The 22,461-nt window shown below is 43.7% G+C and overlaps 1 protein-coding gene across 4 annotated transcripts in view; it reads left to right on the top strand.

Moving 5' to 3' along the window:
- Positions 1–10,157: 10,157 nt before the first annotated feature.
- NFATC2 (nuclear factor of activated T cells 2) overlaps positions 10,158–22,461 on the top strand; it is a 197,238-nt gene continuing 184,934 nt past the window's right edge. For all 4 annotated transcript variants that reach the window (XM_068262424.1, XM_068262425.1, XM_068262426.1 and 1 more), the window contains exon 1: positions 10,158–10,613. In XM_068262424.1, the coding sequence (XP_068118525.1) occupies positions 10,484–10,613 (130 nt within the window). In that variant the 5' untranslated portion in view covers positions 10,158–10,483. The remainder of the gene's footprint in view (positions 10,614–22,461) is intronic.

The following is a 22,461-nucleotide window of genomic DNA, read 5'->3' as shown; positions in this document are numbered from 1 at the left end:
CTGCGCAGGAGGATTTCTCAGGCCCCGCTGGGCCGATTTGGCAAATTTTTTTTTTGTTACAAGCAGCTAGCACTTTGCTAGCTGCTTGTAACTTCCGATCACCGCCGATCCGCCGCGCCGAGTGGCTCCCCCCCGCCCCAGACCCCTGCGCTGCCTGGCCAATCAGTGCCAGGCAGCGTTGAGGGGCGGATCGGGATTCCCTATGACGTCATGGCGTCGGTGACGTCATCTCGCCCCGTCGCCATGGAGACCGGGGAAGCCCTGCAGGAAATCCCGTTCTGAACGGGATTTCCTGCTTACTCTGTTCGCCGAAGGCGATCGGAGTGGGTGGGGGGATGCCGCCGCTCAGCGGCTATCATGTAGCGAGCCCTAGGCTCGCTACATGATTTAAAAAAAAAAAAAAAAAAACTCCTGCGCTGCCTCCTTGCCGGAGGAATTGAATCGGCAAGGAGGTTAAATAAAAAGATGTTTTTTTTAGACACTTTAGTGTCTCTTTAAAATTCATGGAGGAGATAACCTTGCCAATGGAGGATGTGTATAGGGAGAACAGTAGGTGGCTAAGGACTGAGCCTTAGGGGACTCCCACCGAGAGGTGGTTGGGGGTGGACGAGGACTCATTGAAGGAGGTCGTGAAGGAGCGGTTGGAGAGGAAAGGAGAGAGATGCGGGCACCCATAGGGAATTGCTGGAAGCAGGTAATTCAAAATATGGGGGGTGGGGGTGAAAATGGATGCCCGATAAATAACGGGCGCCAGGGCCATTATGAAACATGGGGCTACAAATCGCCTGCCTATGGGGCGCCTGATAGTTTGGAAATTGTTGGCACTTGCGCCCTCTATTTGTAGAGTGTCTCTGGGGAGGGTTTTAAAGTGAACCTGAGATGAAAAGTGTCTCAGGTTCCATACTTACCTGGGGATTCCTTAAGCCCCGTTAAGGCTGCTCGTCCCTCACCACCTCCCTGGGTGACTCCTGTCACTCGCAATTGTCTCTGAAAGCCTAGCCAAGTTGCGCTCCGGCACGCATGTGCGGCCTGGCAGGGCGCGTTCCCCCGCCGCGCTTCTGTCCCTGGAAGCGATCTGCGCTTGCGCAGAAGTACTGCTCAAGCACAGATCGCTCCCACGGACGGGAGTGCGGCAGCGAGAAGGGGTGCAGATTTAGGTTTAGGCATTGGCAGGGGGGTTGGTTACGGTTAGGCATCGGTAGAAGGAGGGTTCAGTGTGAGAATGGGGTTACATTTAGTTGTAGTAAAATATGAGGATTATTCAGGCTGCTTTCACAGTGAGACGTTACAGGCGCACGTTAGTGCAGCCTGTAACGCAGGCCACCGCACAGCAATGAAAAGTCAATGGGCTGTTCACAGTGCCCACGTTGTGTTACACTGTAACACAGCAGGCAAAAACAAAGTGCTGCGTGCTGTGCATTATAAGCGGCTAAGCCGCGTTAGACTGTTTGCACATGCTCAGTAGTGTTGGAGGAGGAGGTCTCCCCTCCTCCTCCGCGGCCAGGCACATGGCTAATTAATATTCACTGCACGGTGTGACATGCAGTGTTTACTTCCTGGAGCGCCACTCTATGTGGCGATTGGCTGGCGGGACCACGTGATGCCGCATGCGTCCAAGAGTACGCATCACAGGACGCGTGAAGAGCCGTTTAACGCGGCTCGATCTGACGTCCAGCTTCTACCCCACTATGCGTTGCGTTAGGTGCACGTTATGCGACCTTAACGTGCGACCTTATCTTACCGATATTTTACTAACATTGTTGCCACTTTAACGATGTATAATGTTGGTATATTGCTAAATTTACCGGTATTCTACTAACCAATTTTGGACACCCAAATATCCTGCTGCCTCTTTTTCATGCACACATTTCGGATTACGTAAATTCTGCTATATACAGTTATATGCCAAGAAGTTGTGTGGACATTGCTTTTTCTGTTTCATATTATGTAATGTAATAACACGGTGCCACAGGGGTTAATCTTGGCTCCTTTTAGACAGCAGCCAACATCAATATCTCAGACACTGAGAGGCCTGAATGTCTGCAATAATTTATATTGTGATGAACCACTGAAAACCCTAATTACAGCAAATTACTGTAGGATCTTGGGAGGATTATCAGAGTGTTCTTAACTTCCACTTTTCTCAGAAGTTTGGTCCCTATTCCGATCAATATTGGCTTTTAAATAACAACAGTGAACCGTGCCTTCATTGATCTGTGGAGTTATTTTCTCGGCTATGGTTGTGGTGCTGTGATTTATGGCCATAAGCAAGATATAATGAATGCTTTGTCTATCGTTGCTATAGTTTAGAGGGTGTTAAGGTCTGGCTTACTTTGTAAAATAGCAATATAATGTTTAATTCATAGATAAAAATGTAAAAAACACATTAGCCTGGCCATGAATGCAAATGCCAGGGCAGTTGTCTAAAGCTTGACTTTTTCCAGATTGCCTATTATACAAATAGTCCCTGACTACCTCCTTAGTTGAATACCTCTTCGGCCCTCCTCAGGCAGCCTTTGGAAGTACTCATGTCCCAGAGCACTACCGAAGATTAGGGAAGATCACATATATGCAAATTCGTCTGAGTTGATGCAAATTTATGCAGTTTGAAAATGGACCAATCAATTTAATCAGGCTTAAATTGATTGGTCCTTTTTTCAAGCTGCAGAATATTTGCATAAAAATATGCATCATTTCTGAAGTATTTGAATCTCATTGGTCATACCTATTGAAGATGAGCGTACCCGTACATGGTGATCCCAGTCTTCCACATATGCAGTAGGGATGCACCATCTTCAGAAGCACTCAGTACAGCGAGTACTTCTGAAGGCTGCCAAGGAGGGAGGAAGAGGTATTCAGGGCCCACCAACAGTGTATGTTTTGTGGAAATCCACAGAGGTAGTTAATCAGCTCTGCTGAGACACTAATTACCTCACCTGTGCATGTTTGTGGTTTTCTGCAAAACATGTACTGTTGGGCCTTGAGCACAGGATTGGGGAACTCTGATCTAGAGCCTTCTGTCTCCATAGGTAAGTATCAGACAATTTTGGGTACTTATCCGTTAGCCGGGCGAATCCGGCAGGTGGCGCTAATTACTATTCCCCCTCCAGGCCGACATGGATAGTAGGGAAAGATGTAACTCTGGTGGAGTTTTGTCGCCACCTGCCGGATGCGCCCGGCTAACGGAAAAGAACCCAATTTTGCTTTTCATTTAATCGCAAATGCAGAAAAAATGTTGCAAGGTCAGCGATTGTCTTTTGGGAGAATCGAAACACATGCAGTGTGAATGCACACCCACAATTCCAATACTAACCCTGCGATCGGCAAAACACAAGCATTCCACAGATTGTACGTCTGTGGTTGTGAAAGGGCCCTAAATCAAGATAATGTGGTGCAGTGAAAAAAATGCATTGCCTCCATCTACTGTGCTCACAAAATGCGTGTCCTCATGTGTCCCTCCCTACAGTCAATTTTGTGCTTTCACTACTTAAAGAGAATCTGTATTGTTAAAATCACACAAAAGTAAACATACCAGTGCATTAGAGGACATCTCCTATTACCCTCTGACACAATTTCACCGCTCCTCGCCGCATTAAAAGTGGTTAAAAACAGTTTTTAAAAGTTTGTTTATAAACAAACAAAATGGCCACCAAAACAGGAAGTAGGTTGATGTACAGTATGTCCACAAATAGAAAATACATCCATACACAAGCAGGCTGTATACACCCTTCCTTTTGAATCTCAAGAGATCATTTGTGTGTTTCTTTCCCCCTGCAGCTATCTTCCACTGAAGTGTCAGGCTGTTTCTTCCTGCAGATTGCAGACAGCTCTGCCTGTATGTAATTCCTCAGTATGTGAAAGCCCAGCCAGCTCAGAGGAGGATTTATCCAGCTTGTAAAAGATAAGAGAGAAGAGAGAAGCTTCCCTAATCTAAATAATACACAGGCAGTGTGCAGAGAGGGGCCTGGAGGGGGGAGATGCATCACAGAACCACAACACTGAAGAACTTGGCAGCCTTCCAGACACAGGCTGACAAGTCTGACAAGAGAGAGATAAGTTGATTTATTACAGAGATGGTGATAGTAGAAAGTGCTGCAGTAAGCCAGAGCACATTAGAATAGCTTTTGGAACTTGTAGGATGATAAAAAACAGGATGCAATTTTTGTTACGGAGTCTCTTTAACACTGCTGCTCGAATGTTATACTTTTTTGTTTTGGATTTAGATGTTTACTACTTCCCTTTGTCATGTATTGCCAACCTCTCAGTTTGTTGACATTTGTTATTTTCTGTATACTTCTTTTTTCAATAAAAAGAAAGTTAAAAACAAAAATGCACTTCCTGTGAGTGTATGCAAATACAGAAATACAGCTGCTATTTCACTAGTTTTGGGTAGGCTGTGTCTGCTGAATCTCTTATATTCTCCAGTCTCCAGCTTAGTAGACCCTTAGGCTGCTTTCACAGTAAGATGTTACAGGCGCACATTAGAGCAGCCTGTAACACAGCCCACCGCACAGCAATGAAAAATCAATGGGCTGTTCACAGTGCCCACGTTGCGTTACATTGTAACACAGCAAGTTAAAAGAAAGTGCTGCATGCTGTACGTTTTTAAGCGGCTAAGCCGTGTTAGACTGTTTGCACATGCTCAGTGATGTTGGAGGAGGAGGTCTACCCTCCTCCTCCGCGGCCAGCCACATGGCTAGTTAATATTCACTGCACTGTGACGTGCAGTGTTTACTTCCTGGAGCGCCGCTCTGTGCGGCGATTGGCTGGCAGGACCACGTGATGCAGATCACGTGGTCTCCGCATCACACAGCACGAAAAAGGCGCACCAAGAGCAGCTCTTGGTAGCGTCCTCCTCCAGCACCACCAGGCGTTGGTTTAGGGGCACGTTATGCGACCTGTAACGTCCCCTAAAACGCAACGTCCTGGTGGGAAAGAAGCCTTAGTAAATTAGGACTGAAGGGCTTCTCAGATTTAAGCCAACTTTTGCAAGAACTACATAACAGGAGCAGAGTGAGAAAGGTCCAGAACCTGCAAAAGCTCAGGAGAGGATGTTCAGAATACATAATATTCCAGAAATGGTGGTAAACTTGCTTATGTGCTGCAGCAATACCAGTTTGTTTTGCAATCTCAGATTTGCAGTGTGCAAGGAGCAAACTGCAAATCGGAATCGGATGTAAAAACTGATTAAAAAGCGGAATCTGAATCGCTTGCAGTGTGCAAGAGGCCTTAGAAAGCATCTTACATGCATGGTTTGAATTCTGAGTGAGATCTTATAGGGTAATAATAATTACACACACAGAAAAAAACAGGAGACACGCTGACTGCTCCTCAGCCTAGAAACATACAATACTAGAAGGGCCAAGATAAGTCACAGAACATTCCATAGCCATAGTTTTTTTTGTGGAGAAAATTAATAATCTAAAAGTAACTGAAAGTTTTGGTACATGACCATAGTAACATTTACTGTTACTGATGGAACCATATTCTGTATTAATTTTGTTGCTAAATGGTAATATTGAACTCTGTATATCCTGTAATGATAGTACCACTAACAGTTACATTTTAGATTACAACTTTGGTTTACTATTTTATCCGCTAAAATGTAGAGCTGTGGGATGCTCTGTTTACTCCTCTTCACCCGGTCTTCCCATATTTGAAATTCATTCAGAGTGGAGTTTGTTTGCTTTGAGGTTTTGGTGTCGGTTCCTAATTTTCTGATCTTGGTGGGTGGCTGCCGGAAGACCAAACATGTTTATGCTATGAAGCCATTGTGTTTGCTTTGCTGGTCGTGTCCACAAGCCCTACAGTGGACCAAACATCAATTCGTAGGGTTTTTTCTTTTTCTACAGCTCTTGATTACCAGGCAGGGAGTAATATTTTTTCAGAGTGTATCCACCTTACCTGAGTAGTATCAATGCTTTGATGCAGGCATTCTTCTTCTTCTGTAGTCTTCAGTCAGGGGATCCATTTCTGGTTGTTTAGCTTTATCAATAACGTTTTTCCACGTTATTTATAAACTTGATAATGTGTTGAATAGCTGTTAAAAAATTGTCGAGCCACAGTGAGGCAGAAATGATAAGGGTCTTCCCTCCAGGTTCTGCTGGTGAAATGTCTCAGCATGCATCTGTAAAGGCCCCTGTGCATGCATTATTAAGCCTCTTTTGCACAGAAAGCTGATGGTGGTGAATTTGTTGCCTCTCAGCTGCCGTTGTCCATTGTCTGGGTGCTTGGTAGTGCTTGGCACAGACAGTAGAGAGGTGGTCACGGCAACGAGTCAAAATTTGATCCAATGCCGTGTTTAGACGTGAGATTGTTTGCATCTCATTTGGCTGCATGAAACTGCAACTGAAGGGTGGTGCTTGGTGACCGGCAGATGGGAGGTTGCACAAGGGCAGTTTCTAGGCTAAATTACACCCACGGCGAGGGTGTAAATATTGCGACCCCTTACCCCCCACCCCTGTGGACTTGCGAACCCTTACTCTTTAGGGACAGTCACACAGCCACAGGTCACAAGTAGATCTATCTACTTACTAGTGACCAGCCGCTCATCCAGTAGGAAGCAGGGACCAGGAAAACACACAGGCAAAGAGATCCCGGAAAGCCGACTCCTCTAGGGGCGCGGCTCACTGACAGCCTGCAGTACTGCTACAGGACATCAGGTGTCATCACGCGATGGTGACGTGATGATGACTTGACGTCAAACGCAGGCAGCCCAGAAGATGTCAAGGAAGGTGAGCCCGCTGGTAATCTTCAATTCTCCTTCCATTTGGCTGCACCATGCGTCACCAGATCTCTAGCGGCTATGTCCTTCTGCCTGGTGCCCTTCTAATACTTGCCGGTCTGCGCCCAGGGCGGTTGCCCTGCCCCTGCACTGCCCAAGAAATGGCCCTGGGTTGTACTATTCAACAAAAGCACTTTGACAAGTTCCATTTAGCGTGTATACAAAGCTTCAAGCAAACTTTAGCTTGCCACAGAAAAAAAATTGTTGCCTAAAAAGAGGGAAGCCGCCGTTGGATCCTCCTGCGTCCTTCTCAAGACCACTGTCGCTGCCTGGGACTCTCTGAAAGTTTGCGGACGTGCTTCTCTTCATGCATGAGCATGGCCAGGCCTGCGCAATAGCATGCCACCGCTTGTAGACAATGTGCTTCTGCTTACTGTGCAGCTACGGCACTATTCATCCCAGAGTTACAGATTTCCCAGCAAGCTCATGGTGAACCAGAATATCTAGGAATGTGTAAGGGGCTGAAAGAGATCAAAAAGCCTCCTTACTACAATACTATGCAAAACAGAAGTTTGCCTTCTTACAGAGAACCTGTACTGAGAAAAAGGGCCCCTGGGGGGTACTTACTTCGGGAGGGGGAAGCCTCTAGATCCAATTGAGGCTTCCCTGTCCTCCTCTGTCCCTCTAGGCCGCTCCGAACCGCAGCCATGTGAATATTTACCTTACCCAGCGCAGGCGTAGTAGCGGCTCTCAGCTCGGATCAGACGGCCATTTTTCTCATTACAGGTTCTCTTTAAAACAAAACTGCTGATTATGCAAATCATCTCTTTGTTGCCCAGATAACTACTTCCCAATAATAGTTTTTAGTCTCATTCTGAAATTTTTCATCTGGAATTCCACTTTAATGTAGGAGAGCTTAGATTACAAATTACCCTCTAGGTTTTATCTTGACTTTACACATTTTTGGGATTTTACCGGTTCTCATTTTTGGGAGCGTAATAAAATACAGTATAATCTAAATGTACATTAAGCGTAATGATTTGGTGGGCACACAGCAGTGTCTGTGAGTGTCAACTTTACGACCCCCTGATTTCTGCATCCCATTTGTCAACGGCATAATTACCGCTGTAGACAGAACTGATGAGGTGACACGAGTTATTTGTCATTAAGCATGAAGGAAAAAGATAAGAAAACTTTACATTTTTCTTCCAGATTCCTCGAAACTTTTTTCGTTCCTGTAGATTATTTTGACGAATCATTTTTTAGCCATTCATCTTTATTTGGCTCGGCATGCAGACTAGCCATTAATAATATTACATGCAGTATCAGGACTAGACAAATAGTATAAGTCAGTGTAGTCTAACTCCATTGCCTGTGTCCTGTAGCTGACCTGAAGTTGTGAATAAAAGGCAACTATAGAGTCCCAAAAATGGTACTGTTCAAGGAGGGAGCCTGAGTTTGTGACCTGGTTTCATAACTTTTATTTTTGTTGTGTTGGAGACTGACTATTCCCCAGTGTTTTCAGCAGCACATACCATTACTTATAATACAAATTACTGTATTTTAACATTAAATACAGAGTTTATGATATATATATATATATATATATAGAGAGAGAGAGAGAGGTATAATACTGTATTAGCTAGGCCAATTTTTAACACTGAGTCTCAAACAGCCAGAAAGCATACTTATCAAATATCAGACGATCCCCGTCGGTGCCGGATAAGTGAAACTCTGCTGTAGTATGGAGAGGGTCACTAAAGAGGAGATTTTTCCACTCACTTTCTGCACTTGAGATCCAGGGCTGTGGAGTTTGAGTGGGAGTCAAAGAGTCGGAGCAATTTTTGGGTTCCTGGAGTTGGAGTCGGAGGTTTCATAAACTGAGGAGTCGGAGCAATTTTTGGGCTACTGGAGTTGGAGTCGGAGGTTTCATAAACTGAGGAGTCGGAGTTGGATGATTTCTTTTGTGTCCACTCCACAGCCCTGCTGAGATCTCTTTGTGATTTTAATATGAAAAGCGGGTTGTCCTGGGAACAAGAAATGATACACAGCAAAAATGGCCATTTTGGGTTTCTAAGGCCGCTTACCCACATAACATAATTTCCGCAACATTTTTGGGACTGCAATATGAAGCAATCCGCTGGGACATCAGAGTTGCATAGACTGAACTTTCTAATGTCCCCCATCTGTGCACTGCGATTTACCGCGGATGCGGAGCACACAGTAGCCAACGAAAAAATGCAAATACATTGTAATTTCCATTTATTGTAATTTATTCTTATTATTATTTATTGTAATTGCTGAAATTACATAGGGACAGAAGTGCTGTGTATAGCGTTGGCACTTATGTTTTCCATTCAGGTGGGTAAGGGGGCCTAATGCTTTTTAACTCTACAATTAATGTTTTATATTTAATTTGTTTTAGTCTCTTGTTACTGCTGGAGATATGTATCCACTTCCTGCCTGGACAGGAAGTGATTAAAATTCTTATAGTTTGTGCACAGGAGTGCAATTAAAATCCACAATAGGTTCTAACCCTGTTGCATGTGATTCAGAACTAAATTAAACCCTTTAGCTGCCCTTGGACTTAAAATGCAATCATTCATAAATACATTTAGATCGAAATAAAGTTGAACCAAACTTCGATGAGGATGTAAACAAGGCATGACTGGTCTGATAAAGATAGTTAAAGAGGAACTGTAGTGAAAATAATGTAATGAATACAATTGCTTATTTTTTTTATAAGCAAAATATAATGAATACATATTAATCTACAGATTATTTAGTCAGTGTTTGCCCATTGTAAAATCTTTCCTCTCCCTGATTTACATTCTAAAATGAGTCACAGGTGGCGACAACTTTAGTCCTGTCAGGTGTTCTCCATGGGCTGTTTGGTTACTGAGATCTCAGAAGCAGTACTTAGTATACCTGGTCTCCCTGATTGCTCTGAGAGGAGAATTACAGGCTAAACATCACAGGGAGGGCATAGATACATTCAATATACAGCAATATATAGATATAGGAAGTGTTTCAAATGCTGAAACTATGAATGTTACTGTAAAAGTGGCTATCCTGAATAATTTACTGCAATAATTTACTAAAAAATTTTGCAATTATGTGCGTTTCTGCAGTAGTTTATATTGCCCAGTCCGATTTTAGTTTAATCTAGTCTTGAGCCACATTGTGCCACTGCACCGTCTATGTGTTTTTCCCTTTGCCGCTGTCCACGCAGTGCTGGTTGTCTGTGTGTTGAAGGGAAGGAAGAGGTTAGCAGATTGTCACTGTTCCTGTTTTGTGCTGGGGGGCAGTGTCAGCATGTGACACTTGCTTCTGACACGCTTGCTTCTCTAGTTGTGGCTATAGGACACGCCTCGTCACTAGCAGGTGTCTACGCTGAGCAGGAAGTTCTGCACTAGCTGTTTCTGTACTTCTGCCAGTTTCACACACTTGTGATCTCTTGTCACTTCGCCGAGCAGAGCTGAACCTGTCTTCCACTCCGCCATCTATCTCGTTCTCCTGACACCCTCTGCACACCTGAAGGAGAGCCTATTTCATTCTGCAGCCGCCTATATTATTGTGGTTTTTGGCTGGACCTCTGGCAAGCTCGAGGATCAGCTGAGCCATATTCCCCAGAGGATTTAAACTTTTTTTTTTTGTAAACATTTGTAAATTTCAGCGGGCAAGGGGTTTGCCCTCCACCTGCTGTTCTCTTTTGAGGATTTTTAACTGGTTGCTATTAGTTTCTTTTTTTATTTTTTAATGATGAGTTATCCTGAACAAACCCTTGATCATGACCCATTGGGAAGTCAAAACCCTAATGCCAGCCATGATATTGATGATTTCGACTTTGAAGACCTATTTATTTATAATGAGTCTAACCCTGTGGAAGGTTTGTAAAATTTAAGGATAAAAGCATCACTTGTTCCATAGTCTGTCATTCGTGATATTCTATAATTCCGGCATCTGCCATGCTGTGTGAAGGCGTATACAGCAGTTTTAATGCAAAGCAAGGGTTAAAAGCATTTTGTGCACAGCAGGGCCATAAAATAATGTTTGCTTTGTATTTTTCATCTGTTTGCAGGCTGCCTCGTATTGTGTACATTCATTAGCCTTCCGCTTATTTGCTTTTGGCAGGTTTGCAGCAGAGTTTAGTGTGCTGCCATATGACATGTTCAGTTACTTCATATTTGTATTCCCTTGCTGAAGTTTACAGTATAGATAGTTGGCTTTCTACATACTATTGTCGTTGTTTATATATGGTATTGTGCATGGAGGAATGGTAGAGTGGTTAAAAAAATAAATGTGTTTATGTGTAAAAATAATCCATCTCTGAGAAGAAAGGGCTTTAAAGTGAACCCAAGGTGAAAATAAACTAATGAGATAAACAATTATATTTATCCTCCTACTCCTAAAAGTGACTTTAACTACCTGCGGACCGCCACAGTATAAATCTACGGCGGGCAGGGGGCGCTGCGGTTCTGACCGGATGTAAACTCAACGCGCGCCCCCCGCTGCTCTCGCCGCTCTGCCCCCGCCGCAGGCTGCTCTCTCTGCCGCCTCTATGACGGCAGAGCACTGTGAGCCGGGCAGGAGCCGTTTTCATTGGCTCCTGGCCCTGTCATTCGTGTAAGCTGTTCCCATTGGCTTACATGAAGTTACAGGGTCAGGAGCCAATGAAAGCGGCTCCTGACCGGCGCACAGCGCTCTGCCGTCATAGCGTCGGCAGAGAGAGCAGCCTGCGGCGGGGGCAGAGCGGCGTGACCGGCGGGAACAGCGGATTTTAGTGGTGATTCATCGGGAAGCGGCGGTTTACTGGACCAGCACCCTCTGGTCCTTAAGGGCGCAGAGGGTGCTGGTCCTGAAGTGGTTAAAGTATCCCAGGGTTTTGTCTTATTTTTAAACATTTACAAAGTAGGTTGGATGTTTTACTGTCTCTAGTCAGTGGCAGCCTATTAAGTGTCCCAGAGTTAGAGAAAAGGTCAATAGTTCATGTATTTTATCTCTCCCTGCCCTCAGAAGTTGTATTCTGCCAGGAAAATGTATGGCTGTAATTTGCTTATCAGTGAGGTGTACTACCGTATATTCCTGACAAGGTTCCACCAAGAGAGAAGCTGTCACTTCCATGCCTATAAATTAACTCTTTCAGGCAACAAAATATAACAAGTAAAACAGCCTGGTTATTAATATGTTGTGTACTGTACATACACGTTTATTACATCATGTTACTTGTCGCCTCAGGTACACTTAAACATGAAGCAGCTCCCAAAATGGATAAAGTAATATTCCTATTGAATGAGTTTGATAATGTGTAAGGCTGGGAGCACACTTTTTTTATTCGCATGTGCTTTGCTGTGTAGTGAAAAAGTCTATGGGCCGCAAATAAAACGCACTGCTATGCAATTCGTGGTGTGATTTTTAGGTACATTTTAAAATCGCACAGCAAGTTCCTTCTTCCTGCATACAATGTTTTCCAATGAGACTCAAAGGTATGCATGTTTATGTAAAAATAAATCTAGTAATGTCATTTCTTTCTTTTGAAAAAGCATATGAATAAAAATGCTAACCGAAAATGCATGAAAAACGCACATAAACGTAAACAAAAAAAAAAATACAAATGCAGAAAAAAAAAATTGAGAAACGCAAATGCCAGAAAATGCATGGCTTCCTGCAAGACAAGTTTGCTCCCAGCCACAGAGTTCTTATACAGTGTACCTGACATAAATGCAACACAAGGATTTATAAAGGTAATCCCCGACTTATGAACGACCCACCTATACGAACGGCATGGATTCTGTGTTTCCATGGGAACAAGTCCCCAAAAAAAAATTCAAATTGGACTTGTAGTTTTTGAGAAAATTGATTTTAAAAAACGTATAAGAAAAATGGCTTTTAAACTTGTATAAGCAGGTACATAGGGCAGAGGTGACACAGAGGGTGACACTGGAGGCACATGGGGGGGGGGGGGCACAGAGGACGTACGGGGGACAGAGATGGCAGAGTGTTTCGACTTAAGAACAGATTCAGGTTAAGAATGGACCTACAGTCCCTATCTCGTTCGTTCAATGGAGACTACCTGTACTTACCTTGGGCTTCACTAGCACTCTGTAGCACTCTGTAGTCCATGGGCTCCATCTGTGTCCTTCTGGTTTGGTCCACGACTGAGCCATATGAAGACTACTGTGTGCCTCCTTGGACACGCTACCGTGGCAGGGAGCATTCTGTGCCTGGACTTTAACTCACTATGCAGGCACAGAATGTCACAGGAGCACGCAATAGTCAGCGACTAGTGGGGCTGACAGCAGGACAACATACAGACACAGAGGGAGCCCACTACAGGGGGCTGGAAGAAGCCCTCAAATCCTTTTGTTGTATATGTCTCAGGTTTACTTCAAACATGCCTAAATTGGGCCCCTGATAAACGCCTGTGTTATTTTACTTCCATTTTAAGCTAATGATATGCCCACCCAAATATGTACAGCATAAGCTTTTTTCTCTGTGCTCATACTGATCGCAAACTAGTTACAGTGTATGCAGACATTTGTTTCCAATTCTTCTAAAGTTGTAAACTGACTATTTAGTATATTTATCATCTTTGTAATGAACTGCTGATAACATTTGCAGACAGTGAGTACCAAAGCAGGGCTGGAGGTGATTGGTGATGGTCAGTGAGATGCAAATAATTCAGAGTTGATGTAAACTTTATGCAATTCTATGCCTCTTGAAAATGGAACAGATGCTGCAGTGGCTGCTGGTCCAGTTTGCATAAGCACAAAATGATTTGCATCTTACATATTTTGTCATGTAAACAATGGCAGTGACAAGCTTGTATTATCTGTGCAGAGGTACATTCAATTACGCACGTACGTTGCATTATTAATCAGTGCCTCATTTTCAGTTATTTTAGGCACACTTCAGTAATATATACTGGATGCTAATATGTAATCCTAAATTTAGTAATTGGACAGCCGTTTTGAATTCTCTCCGTTATGCCAAGCTATTGACTCCATGCATGCTTTAGGGGTCATGCACATGGTCAAATGTAACAAGTGTCTGAAATGTAACCACTTGTTTTCCACCTGGACAAATGCAGCACATGGCCACTAATGTGATATAGGTAAAAAAAATGCTTAGTAGCATCAGGTCAAAATCACTTAGGCCTGGTGCACACCGAGCGGTTTTTGAAGCGTTCCGCAAACCGCTTCCTCCTGTGAAATGCTTGGCTAATGTATTTCAATGGGATGGTGCACACCAGCGGTTTGAGGTTTTTATCAAACCACAAATGTGGGTCCTGCAGCATTTTTGCGGTTTGCAGATGCGTTTCTGCCTCAATGTAAAGCATAGGAAAAGCTCAAACTGCTCTGAAAAACGCTAGATCAGAGCGGTTTTCCAGGCATTTTTGTTACATTAGCTGTTCAGTAACAGCTTCACTGTAACAATATTTGTAATCTGCTACACAAAAACGCTCCAAAAAATGCTAGGCATGTTTAGAAAACCTCTCTAAACATGCCTAGAATCGCTCTGAAAATCTGCTTGAAAAACCTCTAGCGTTTTGCAGATCTGCTAGCGGTTTTGGTGTGCACTGGGCCTAACTCAGTTGAGCCTTTTCAGTTTTGGGTTGAATCAGACGTTAACAAAACAGCTTATTGCTTTCACTGACAATTACCATACTGAGTAGCAACAGCACAGATGTAAAATGGGGGGGGGGGGGGGGAGTTATTAGTATATTGCTTCAGTTTGCTCTTCAAAGTTGATATCTCACTTATTCATCCTCCTCATGATGCATATCGTCTTCATATTTCCAAGAAGCATGTCAGAACCTTTGTACAGTAGTGAAGCCGGCAAGTGACAGAGCATGCATGATGCATAAAGCACTGAGTCATTTTCATGGCACTGCAATAATTATTTAAAGGAATCATCAGACAAAGAATATTAAAGGCAATTTACTTACCTGGGGCTTTCTCCTTCGCAGCTTTGCCTATTACTATTCTTTTACTATTACTATTCCTTTAAGAGTACAGAAAACAGCTGAACAAAAACACATTAATGATTTGCGCATGTGCAGTAGGTTGGATTTAGGCCCTTTTCCACGGGAGGGTAAAGGCAATGGATTCACAGTCTGTCAGCTACTCTTGTGCACCGGCCAGGCGGTTGCTAACACTCGGCATGGGCTTTGAAAAGACAACCGCCCTATTATTATTATTTATTTATAAAGCGCCAACATATTCCATGGCGCTGTACAATGTAAGAAAACAAACAAGGGATACATAATGATACAGACAATGATATACATCAAATATGGAGTTAAACTTGAGTAAGGCCATGGTTAGACAATACAAAGTCATTTTTTTTTCTTCTGAGTACCACTACAGCATGTGAAACCACGACATGCTTGGTGTTGGGCCTGGGACTGGCTAGAGGGTTTTTTTTGAGCATTTTGGGAGCACTTTAAATCGCTAGTGATTTTCCTAAATGCTCTGACCATGTAAATGGATGGAACAGATTCCACTAGAGCAGGGCTTTTCAACCTTTTCACTGATTGTACCACTTTTATTGCCTGAAAAATTTCAAGTACCACCAGTGTTCCTGCGTAGTAGATCTGACCCGATCAGACTTGGCTGTTTCTGCCAGAGCCCGAGCGGAGGGCAGCTACTTTGCATGCACTCATGCTGACAAGAAGATCTTCTAGGGGTCCCAGCACTGGATCCTCTCTACTGAGGAGGAAGGGGGAAGCCTCTATAGGATCCAGAGGCTTCCCTCTCCTGAGGTAAGTACCCCCCAGGGGCACTTTTTTTTTACAGGTTCTACTTTAAGAAAAGGGGGGCATATGGGAGGGGAATAGTAGGGGGTATTGGTGGGGAAAAGGATTAAGATTAGATTGCTAGCCTACAGATAGCCATTATTAGCAATCTGTAGGTAGATTGCCAATATAGGTAGCCTTTCCAGTTCCTCATTCTCTTCCCTACTTCAATATAGGTAGCCTCCCACCACCACAGAGCTGGGCTTGGACCCACCACAAAGTTTGGCTACCCCTCGCTCGCTCCTCGCTGTGCTGCCCTGCAGCATAGTTCAGACCTCAAATCAGTTGTATCCCGGACGCAGTGAAGAGACAGCCAGGTAAACGGTACACAGTGACGGCACATATACTTCAAATACAGGAAGTGAGCAGTGATGTCACTTCCTGTATTTGAAGTATGCCCACCATCACTGTGCACTGTTCACCTGGCTGTCTCTTCACTGCTGATCTGAGGTCTGAAGTATGCCGCAGGGCAGCACAGTGAGGAGTGAGTGAAGGGGAAGCCGACCTTTGTGAGGACGAGACGAGGACAAGCAGCAGGCTGGCAATTAAGTAGCAAGCTTGGAGTGTACCACCTGGCCAACAGCAAAGTACCACTGGTGGTACGCGTACCACAGGTTGAAAAGCCCTGCACTAGAGCAATAGGCAAATCGCAAGACATGCAGCATTTTGGGAGCGTTTCCACTCGAATGAATTGTACAGGAGCAGGGAAATCGCTCCCAAAATCGCTTGCAAAGCGATATCACAAATCACTAGTGATTGTGATAGCGGTTTGCGCTTTCTAGTGGGTCCCAGGCCTTACCAAACATTGCCATTTGACTGCATTAAATTACAGCCAAAAGGCTGCACAAGCACACAGTTCACGCTGTTTATAGGATATTAGCTCAGAATTGTGGTCTATTACTGCCCAAAAAGCAGTAATGTATGTTTAGAAAAGCACTCCCAGTAAAGTGAACGCGGCTGGAGCGCGTGGGCGGCCAGGCTGCACATGCACAGTTGGCCCCAAACCGGAGAACTTTCTGGGGCCAATTGCCGAAGAATGGGAACTCAGAAGAGGACGCCATGGGAGCGATCAGACCGGAGGGGGATGGAGGAGGCTCCAGGTATGTATATTTTATTCATGTGGCCCCATCTAAGGGTCACTTTAAAAGAATTTAACATCATCAGAATCAGTAGCTGATCTCCTCTTTCCCACGAGAAATCTTATCCTTTTCTCAAATAAATCATCAGAGATGTCTGTAGGGCTGATATTGTGGTAAAATACTCCTACAGTGTGATGTCATGACCATGGTCCTGACAGTTTTCTTTCTGTGTTTCTATGAACCTTGTTGCATTGTGGGAATTAATGGCTTTGTCCAGCTGCCAAGCAAGCAGTACTGTATCTCCTTCTGTGCATAGATTTCTAAGTAACGAACATTCCGTACAGATCACCAGGCTGAAGTAAATATGTTATCACCAGTGATACATTTCGGAATATAAATCGGAGAGTAAAGATTTTAGAATGGGCACTGACTAAATAATCTATAAATTAATATTGTACAAAATAAAAGCAATTTTATTCATTATGGTATTTTCACTACAGTACCTTATTAACCCTCCTGGCGGTTAATTGTTCTGCGGCCGCAGGAGGTTTTTTAAGCCTAATTTTTTTTTTTTAATCATGTAGCTAGCCTAGCGCTAGCTACATGATTCCCCCCTCCCTGCGGCCTCCCTCCCACCCCTCCGATCACCGCCGGCGATCAAGCCCATCTGGAAATCCCGTTCTAAACGAGATTTCCTTCAGGGCTTCCCCCGTCGCCATGGCGATGAACGAAGTGACGTCATCGACATCGTGACGTCACAGGGAGTCCCGATCCACCCCAAAGCGCAACCTGGCGGTGATTGGCCAGGTTACGCAAGGGGTATCGCCGCGGGTAGCGGTGGCGATCGCCCCGAACACGCATCAAGCAAATATGTAAATCGGCCCAGCAGGGCCTGAGAAGTCCTCCGCGGCGGCTTACCCCGAGCTCAGCTCGGGGTTACCGCCAAGGAGGTGACGCCAAAACACTTTTAGCTGATGTTAGCAAATGAACCCTGAGAATGCCAGAGTTTTGCAAAGCCTGTAGCTACTTATTTCTTTTTGTTGTGAGCTGCACGAACCAGATTTTTGCATGACTTGACATGTTTCCTGTGAAAACTTTAGAGGTCAAATTTTACTAGTAAAAATTAGAATATGAAGCTCTTGGAAAGTTCTATGCTTTCACTACCACACATTCATTGAATTATCTTTTAAAGTTTAGGTCCAGTTAAAGTTTGCTTTAAACATTTTCCAAAATTGTAAACTTAAGACATACCGGTACATTTAACGTTTGCCAAAAAAAAAAAAAAAAAAGCTACATCAAATTATTATGCACACTCTCTGGAGTCAGTAAATATCTTGACAACATTTTGAGGAAGTGAATTAGCTATGATGCATTGTAGCCAGTGATTTCTGACTAGTCAGACTGCGGCGATGGTCTCCATACATTCCGTTTTCTTAAGCACTATAAATGTTGAAGGTGGTATCTGCCTCTAGGTAACTCATTTATGGCCACATCATTGTTGGTTGTTCTTGTATAATAAAATGGCTTTTCCTGGTAATTTGAAGTACGTTTCTTCCTCTTTCTTCCTCTTTACAACTAGATACTGTACATTGAGTACAGTAATGCTGTATTATGTCTGATATGCATAGAAAGATTGTGTAGCCATCACATACAGTTTACTGAGTTTTAAAGAGACTGTAACAAAAAAAACCTTCCCCTGGGGGGTACTCACCTCGGGAGGGGGAAGCCTCAGGGTCCCAATGAGGCTTCCCTCTCCCCTGTAGCGTCCCGCAATCCTGGCTTGGCAAGCCTGATTAGGCTTGATATATTTACCTTCCCTGGCTCCAGCAGGGGTGCTCTACTACGCAGGCGCAGGTGACTTGCGCCTGCGCAGTACAACGGCCTGACAGCGATCGGCTCTTTCCGCCTGTCTCCGAACGGAGAGCCGATACTGGCCTGCACTGGAGCCGAGAAGGTAAATATTTACAACCCCGCCGTTCTGGGAGCTTTTTCGCCACCGCCGTGGGACACAGGAGGACGGGGAAAGCCTTGATAGGATCCGGAGGCTTCCCCCACCCAAGATGAGTACCCCCCAGGGGAATTTTTTCTCGTTATAGGTTTTCTTTAAGAATGGCCTTTACATTGGTTGGGCCACACAACTGCTCATCCTATAGGCTTGATTCACAAAGTGGTGCTAACAGTTAGCACCCTGGTGAAAAGTCCCTTATCACGCCTAAACTCAGTTTAGGTGTGATAGGTTTAAGCATGATAAGTTTAGGCATGATAAGTTTGGGCGTGATAAGTTTAGGCGTGATAAATGTAAGCACCAACTGGGTTAGCGCCGCAGTGCACAGCTGATCAAAAGTTTTGCGCTAGCAAAGTCTGGTTCACTTCGCATAGAGTTTAATGGCGCTGCTTTGCGCGCGATCTAAACTTATCACGCCTAAACTTTTCATGCCTAAACTGACTTTTCACCAGCGTGGTGCAATGGTTATCACGCCTAAAGTCTTTTACTCGGTTAGCTCCGCCTTGTGAATTGAGCCCTATGTCTGTTTTCTTTCTTCCCTTCCTTCACAGTGGTCAGCTGTAAAACGCACACGTTACCGTTACAATGAGTGTGAACTGCAACTGAGACTGGACATAGACTTTAAAGCAGCAGGGACAGCCATACTATCCCAGCAAAAAAAAACACATATATAAGTAGAGAAATACTTGTTCTACTTACATAACATATGTATTGTATTGCCCACTGTTTGATTTCAGTACATTTTATATAGTAAGTAAAGACAAAACTGTTCCTAAACATTTTACATTTTTATTCCCTCTGACTGAAGCCAATCCTGATGTAATTTCCTCCCTTACTTTTTTTCTCCTAGAAACTGCACTGTCATATCTAGCTTGCTTTGTAAACACACGAGCACAGCATAGATCACATTTCAGCAGCTCACTGAACTGCTCTCAGCCAATCAGTGAGGAGCAGGAATGTGGGGGCGGATATGACAAGCTTCCTTCTTACAGGCAATGTACCAAATAGAGCCAGGCTGGCTGAGTTAAGATTTATTACAGCAGAAACATTTCTGATTAGATTGGAATGCTTGCAATGCAGGGTAAGGTTGCAGGCTACATAATTAACACAGAACAGTGGGTAAATGGAATTTGATTTTATGGCTGACAATCCCGCTTTAATGCAAAGCCTGCATGCACCGATTGTGAATTAGTTACAACAGGCCCTTAGAATTATATGGGCAGTGAGTTGTCATGCAGAATGATTCTGCACTTCATCCGAGCGCAGTGAATTAGCCCTCTTCCTTTTCTTTCCAACAGTCTATAGCAATGTAATGTGTAAAATATTCTTTTTTTGTAAGTTGAATGCCACACTGCTATGTACAGTAAACTAAGCTCTGCTATGGACAGGAAAGTCTCCACTTTCCAAGGCATGTGGCAAATGCCAGCTCTACCGAGCATTCTTCTCCGACGCTCCATGGCCATGCTTTCTGCCAACAAGCAAGCTGTTCCCTTTTTTAAGCGTAGCCTTTATTATTTTTTACTCAATAACTTGTGCTTTGAAAAAACCATCACGTACCATAAAGTACCTGGCCAAAAAACGTGGGTCCTCTGCGTTCTGCTGAAGGCATCCTGGTGGCTTGCTTATTATACAAACCAAATATGTATAAGGAGATCAGCCTATGTCTGCAGTCAGTGCACAAAACTTTATGGAACATGTTTTTCAACATCTATTTGATCAGGTGCTACAGCCTCCTTTTCTGTCAATAACTCCCCAGTGTTTTTCCTAGTGAAAATTTTTCATGGTTGCTGGGATAGGAAACCGGAGTTTGGGTGCCAACACTTCATTCAGGCTAGCATTTTAGAAGCATTAAATAGCAACACATGCACTTTTAAGCAATGTCAGAAAAGAAAAAACCAAAAATCTATGGCTGAAAAAGCAGAACAACGTCTAAGGATTAATATACACTATACGTGTTACCTTTTTAAAATACAGCACAGGGTATTTTCCACAGCAAATTATTTAACCTTTTGGACATGTGTCTTGTCTTCCTGCCAGGAGGGCAACTGATTATCCATGCCTGATGGAGAACTATCAGCCAGCATACACGAAAGTAAGACAAAAATGAAAAAATATAGTTGAAAATATGGATAAAGTTCCGTTCGCTGATCCTAACGGATGCGAACGGATCCAATTTTAACCTATGGATCTATTCACATTGGTCTGCTAGAACGGATTCGTTCTGCACGATTCGCTGAACGTACTGCAGATTTGGTTTTGCAGCAATTTTTTCGGACCGCTAAGCTCAGTGGAACGGAAACAGAAGCTAAAGCACTTCATTGGGGCAATGCGAAAATGGATTGTTTCTTCACAATAGTGAAGAAACGGACTGTTCTAGACAGCAAAATCCACTTTGGTGATGGGGGTTGGGAGAATGTGGGGAAATGGAATGGAAGCAGCTGAGTGGCAACGGATCCGACTGACTAGTAATAAAATTTGTTTTCACCGATCCGTTTGCTAATTAGTTGCCAGTGTGAATCGGACCTCAATCTAACAGCAGCATAGGGAGAAGGTAAGCTGGGTTAGATGATAAGTTCTTTGGTTTCAGTAAAAAGTTTATTTGGTGCCTCCTACCAGCTCCTTGCTGTCTAACTTACCATGGTAATGGTTGGATGAGGACTGGAGTTTAATGAATCAGAGACTGATGTTTCACCAGGAAAGCATTATGTGATATAGGATGACAGTTTGATAAACCCAGCCAGTCAGGTGATAACATATTCGTAATGCAAATCGCTGCATGCAGCATTTTGGAAACAATCCCTGAGCTGCATAGTTCTATTGTGATTGCTGCGGTAATTGTGTTTAAAATCACAGTACTTCCATGATTAGGGAATTGTGGACGCTTTGCAATACCCTGAACGAGCATGCAAATTAGAAGTTTCTGACTGAAGTCTGACTGGATTAGCCACATGCTTGTTTTAGGTGTGTGATTCAGACACTACTGCAGCCAAAGAGATCAGCAGGATAGCCAGGGAACTTGTATTGTTTAAAGGAAATAAATATGGCAACCACCATATCTCTCTCACTTCAGGTGCCCTCTAAAGAATCCAATCACACTATGAAAAATGTGCTACGCTGATTGACCACTTCCTTAAAGTGACACTGAAAGCCTCGGCTCATGGCTTTTGCACATTCTACCCCCATCCTTCCAGAATCTGTATGAGCCAAAACCCATTCCGGGTACAACCCCCCGTTTGTACTTGACGAAGTAAATGATTCTGAAGTGAAATAAAAGTATGATATAATGAATTGTATGTGTAGTACGGATAATTCATAGGACATAAGTAGCAAAGAAAAGTGTTTCATATTTTTATTTTCAGTTACCGTGTATACTGGAGTATAAGCCGACCAACCCCCAACTTTTACCTAAGCTATACTCTCCACCATACTCCCTGTAAGCCTTATACGGTTATACAAAACTGTAATGTAATAAAAAATTACTGATTGTGAGCTCCTCTGAGGGACAGTTAGTGACGACAATATATACTATGTACAGCGCTGTGGAAGATGTCGGCGCTGTATAAATACTAAATAATAATAATATAAATGCACCCTTTATGTATTTAGAGAGTTTAGCCTGTGTAATTCCTCCTCATTTGTGTCTAATCACAAGTTGTAATTTGATCTCTCCCCTGTGTCACCTGACTGCCATGGCAGATAAGCTCATTTAAAAAGCACAGGATGCTATCAATATGTCTGCTTCAAAGAAAGCAGGAAGTAGAAACAGTGCAGATTAATTTCAGGCTTTGTATTAGCTGTAACTGTCGGGATTCCCCTGCTTGACTGTCGCTGGTTCGCATCTATGATGCTATGCAGT

Source organism: Hyperolius riggenbachi, chromosome 12 (genome assembly GCF_040937935.1).
Source record: "Hyperolius riggenbachi isolate aHypRig1 chromosome 12, aHypRig1.pri, whole genome shotgun sequence".
NCBI classification, from domain to species: Eukaryota; Metazoa; Chordata; class Amphibia; order Anura; family Hyperoliidae; genus Hyperolius; species Hyperolius riggenbachi.
The sequence above is the reverse complement of the archived record's forward strand: the minus strand, read 5'-3'. Positions and strand labels throughout refer to the sequence as shown.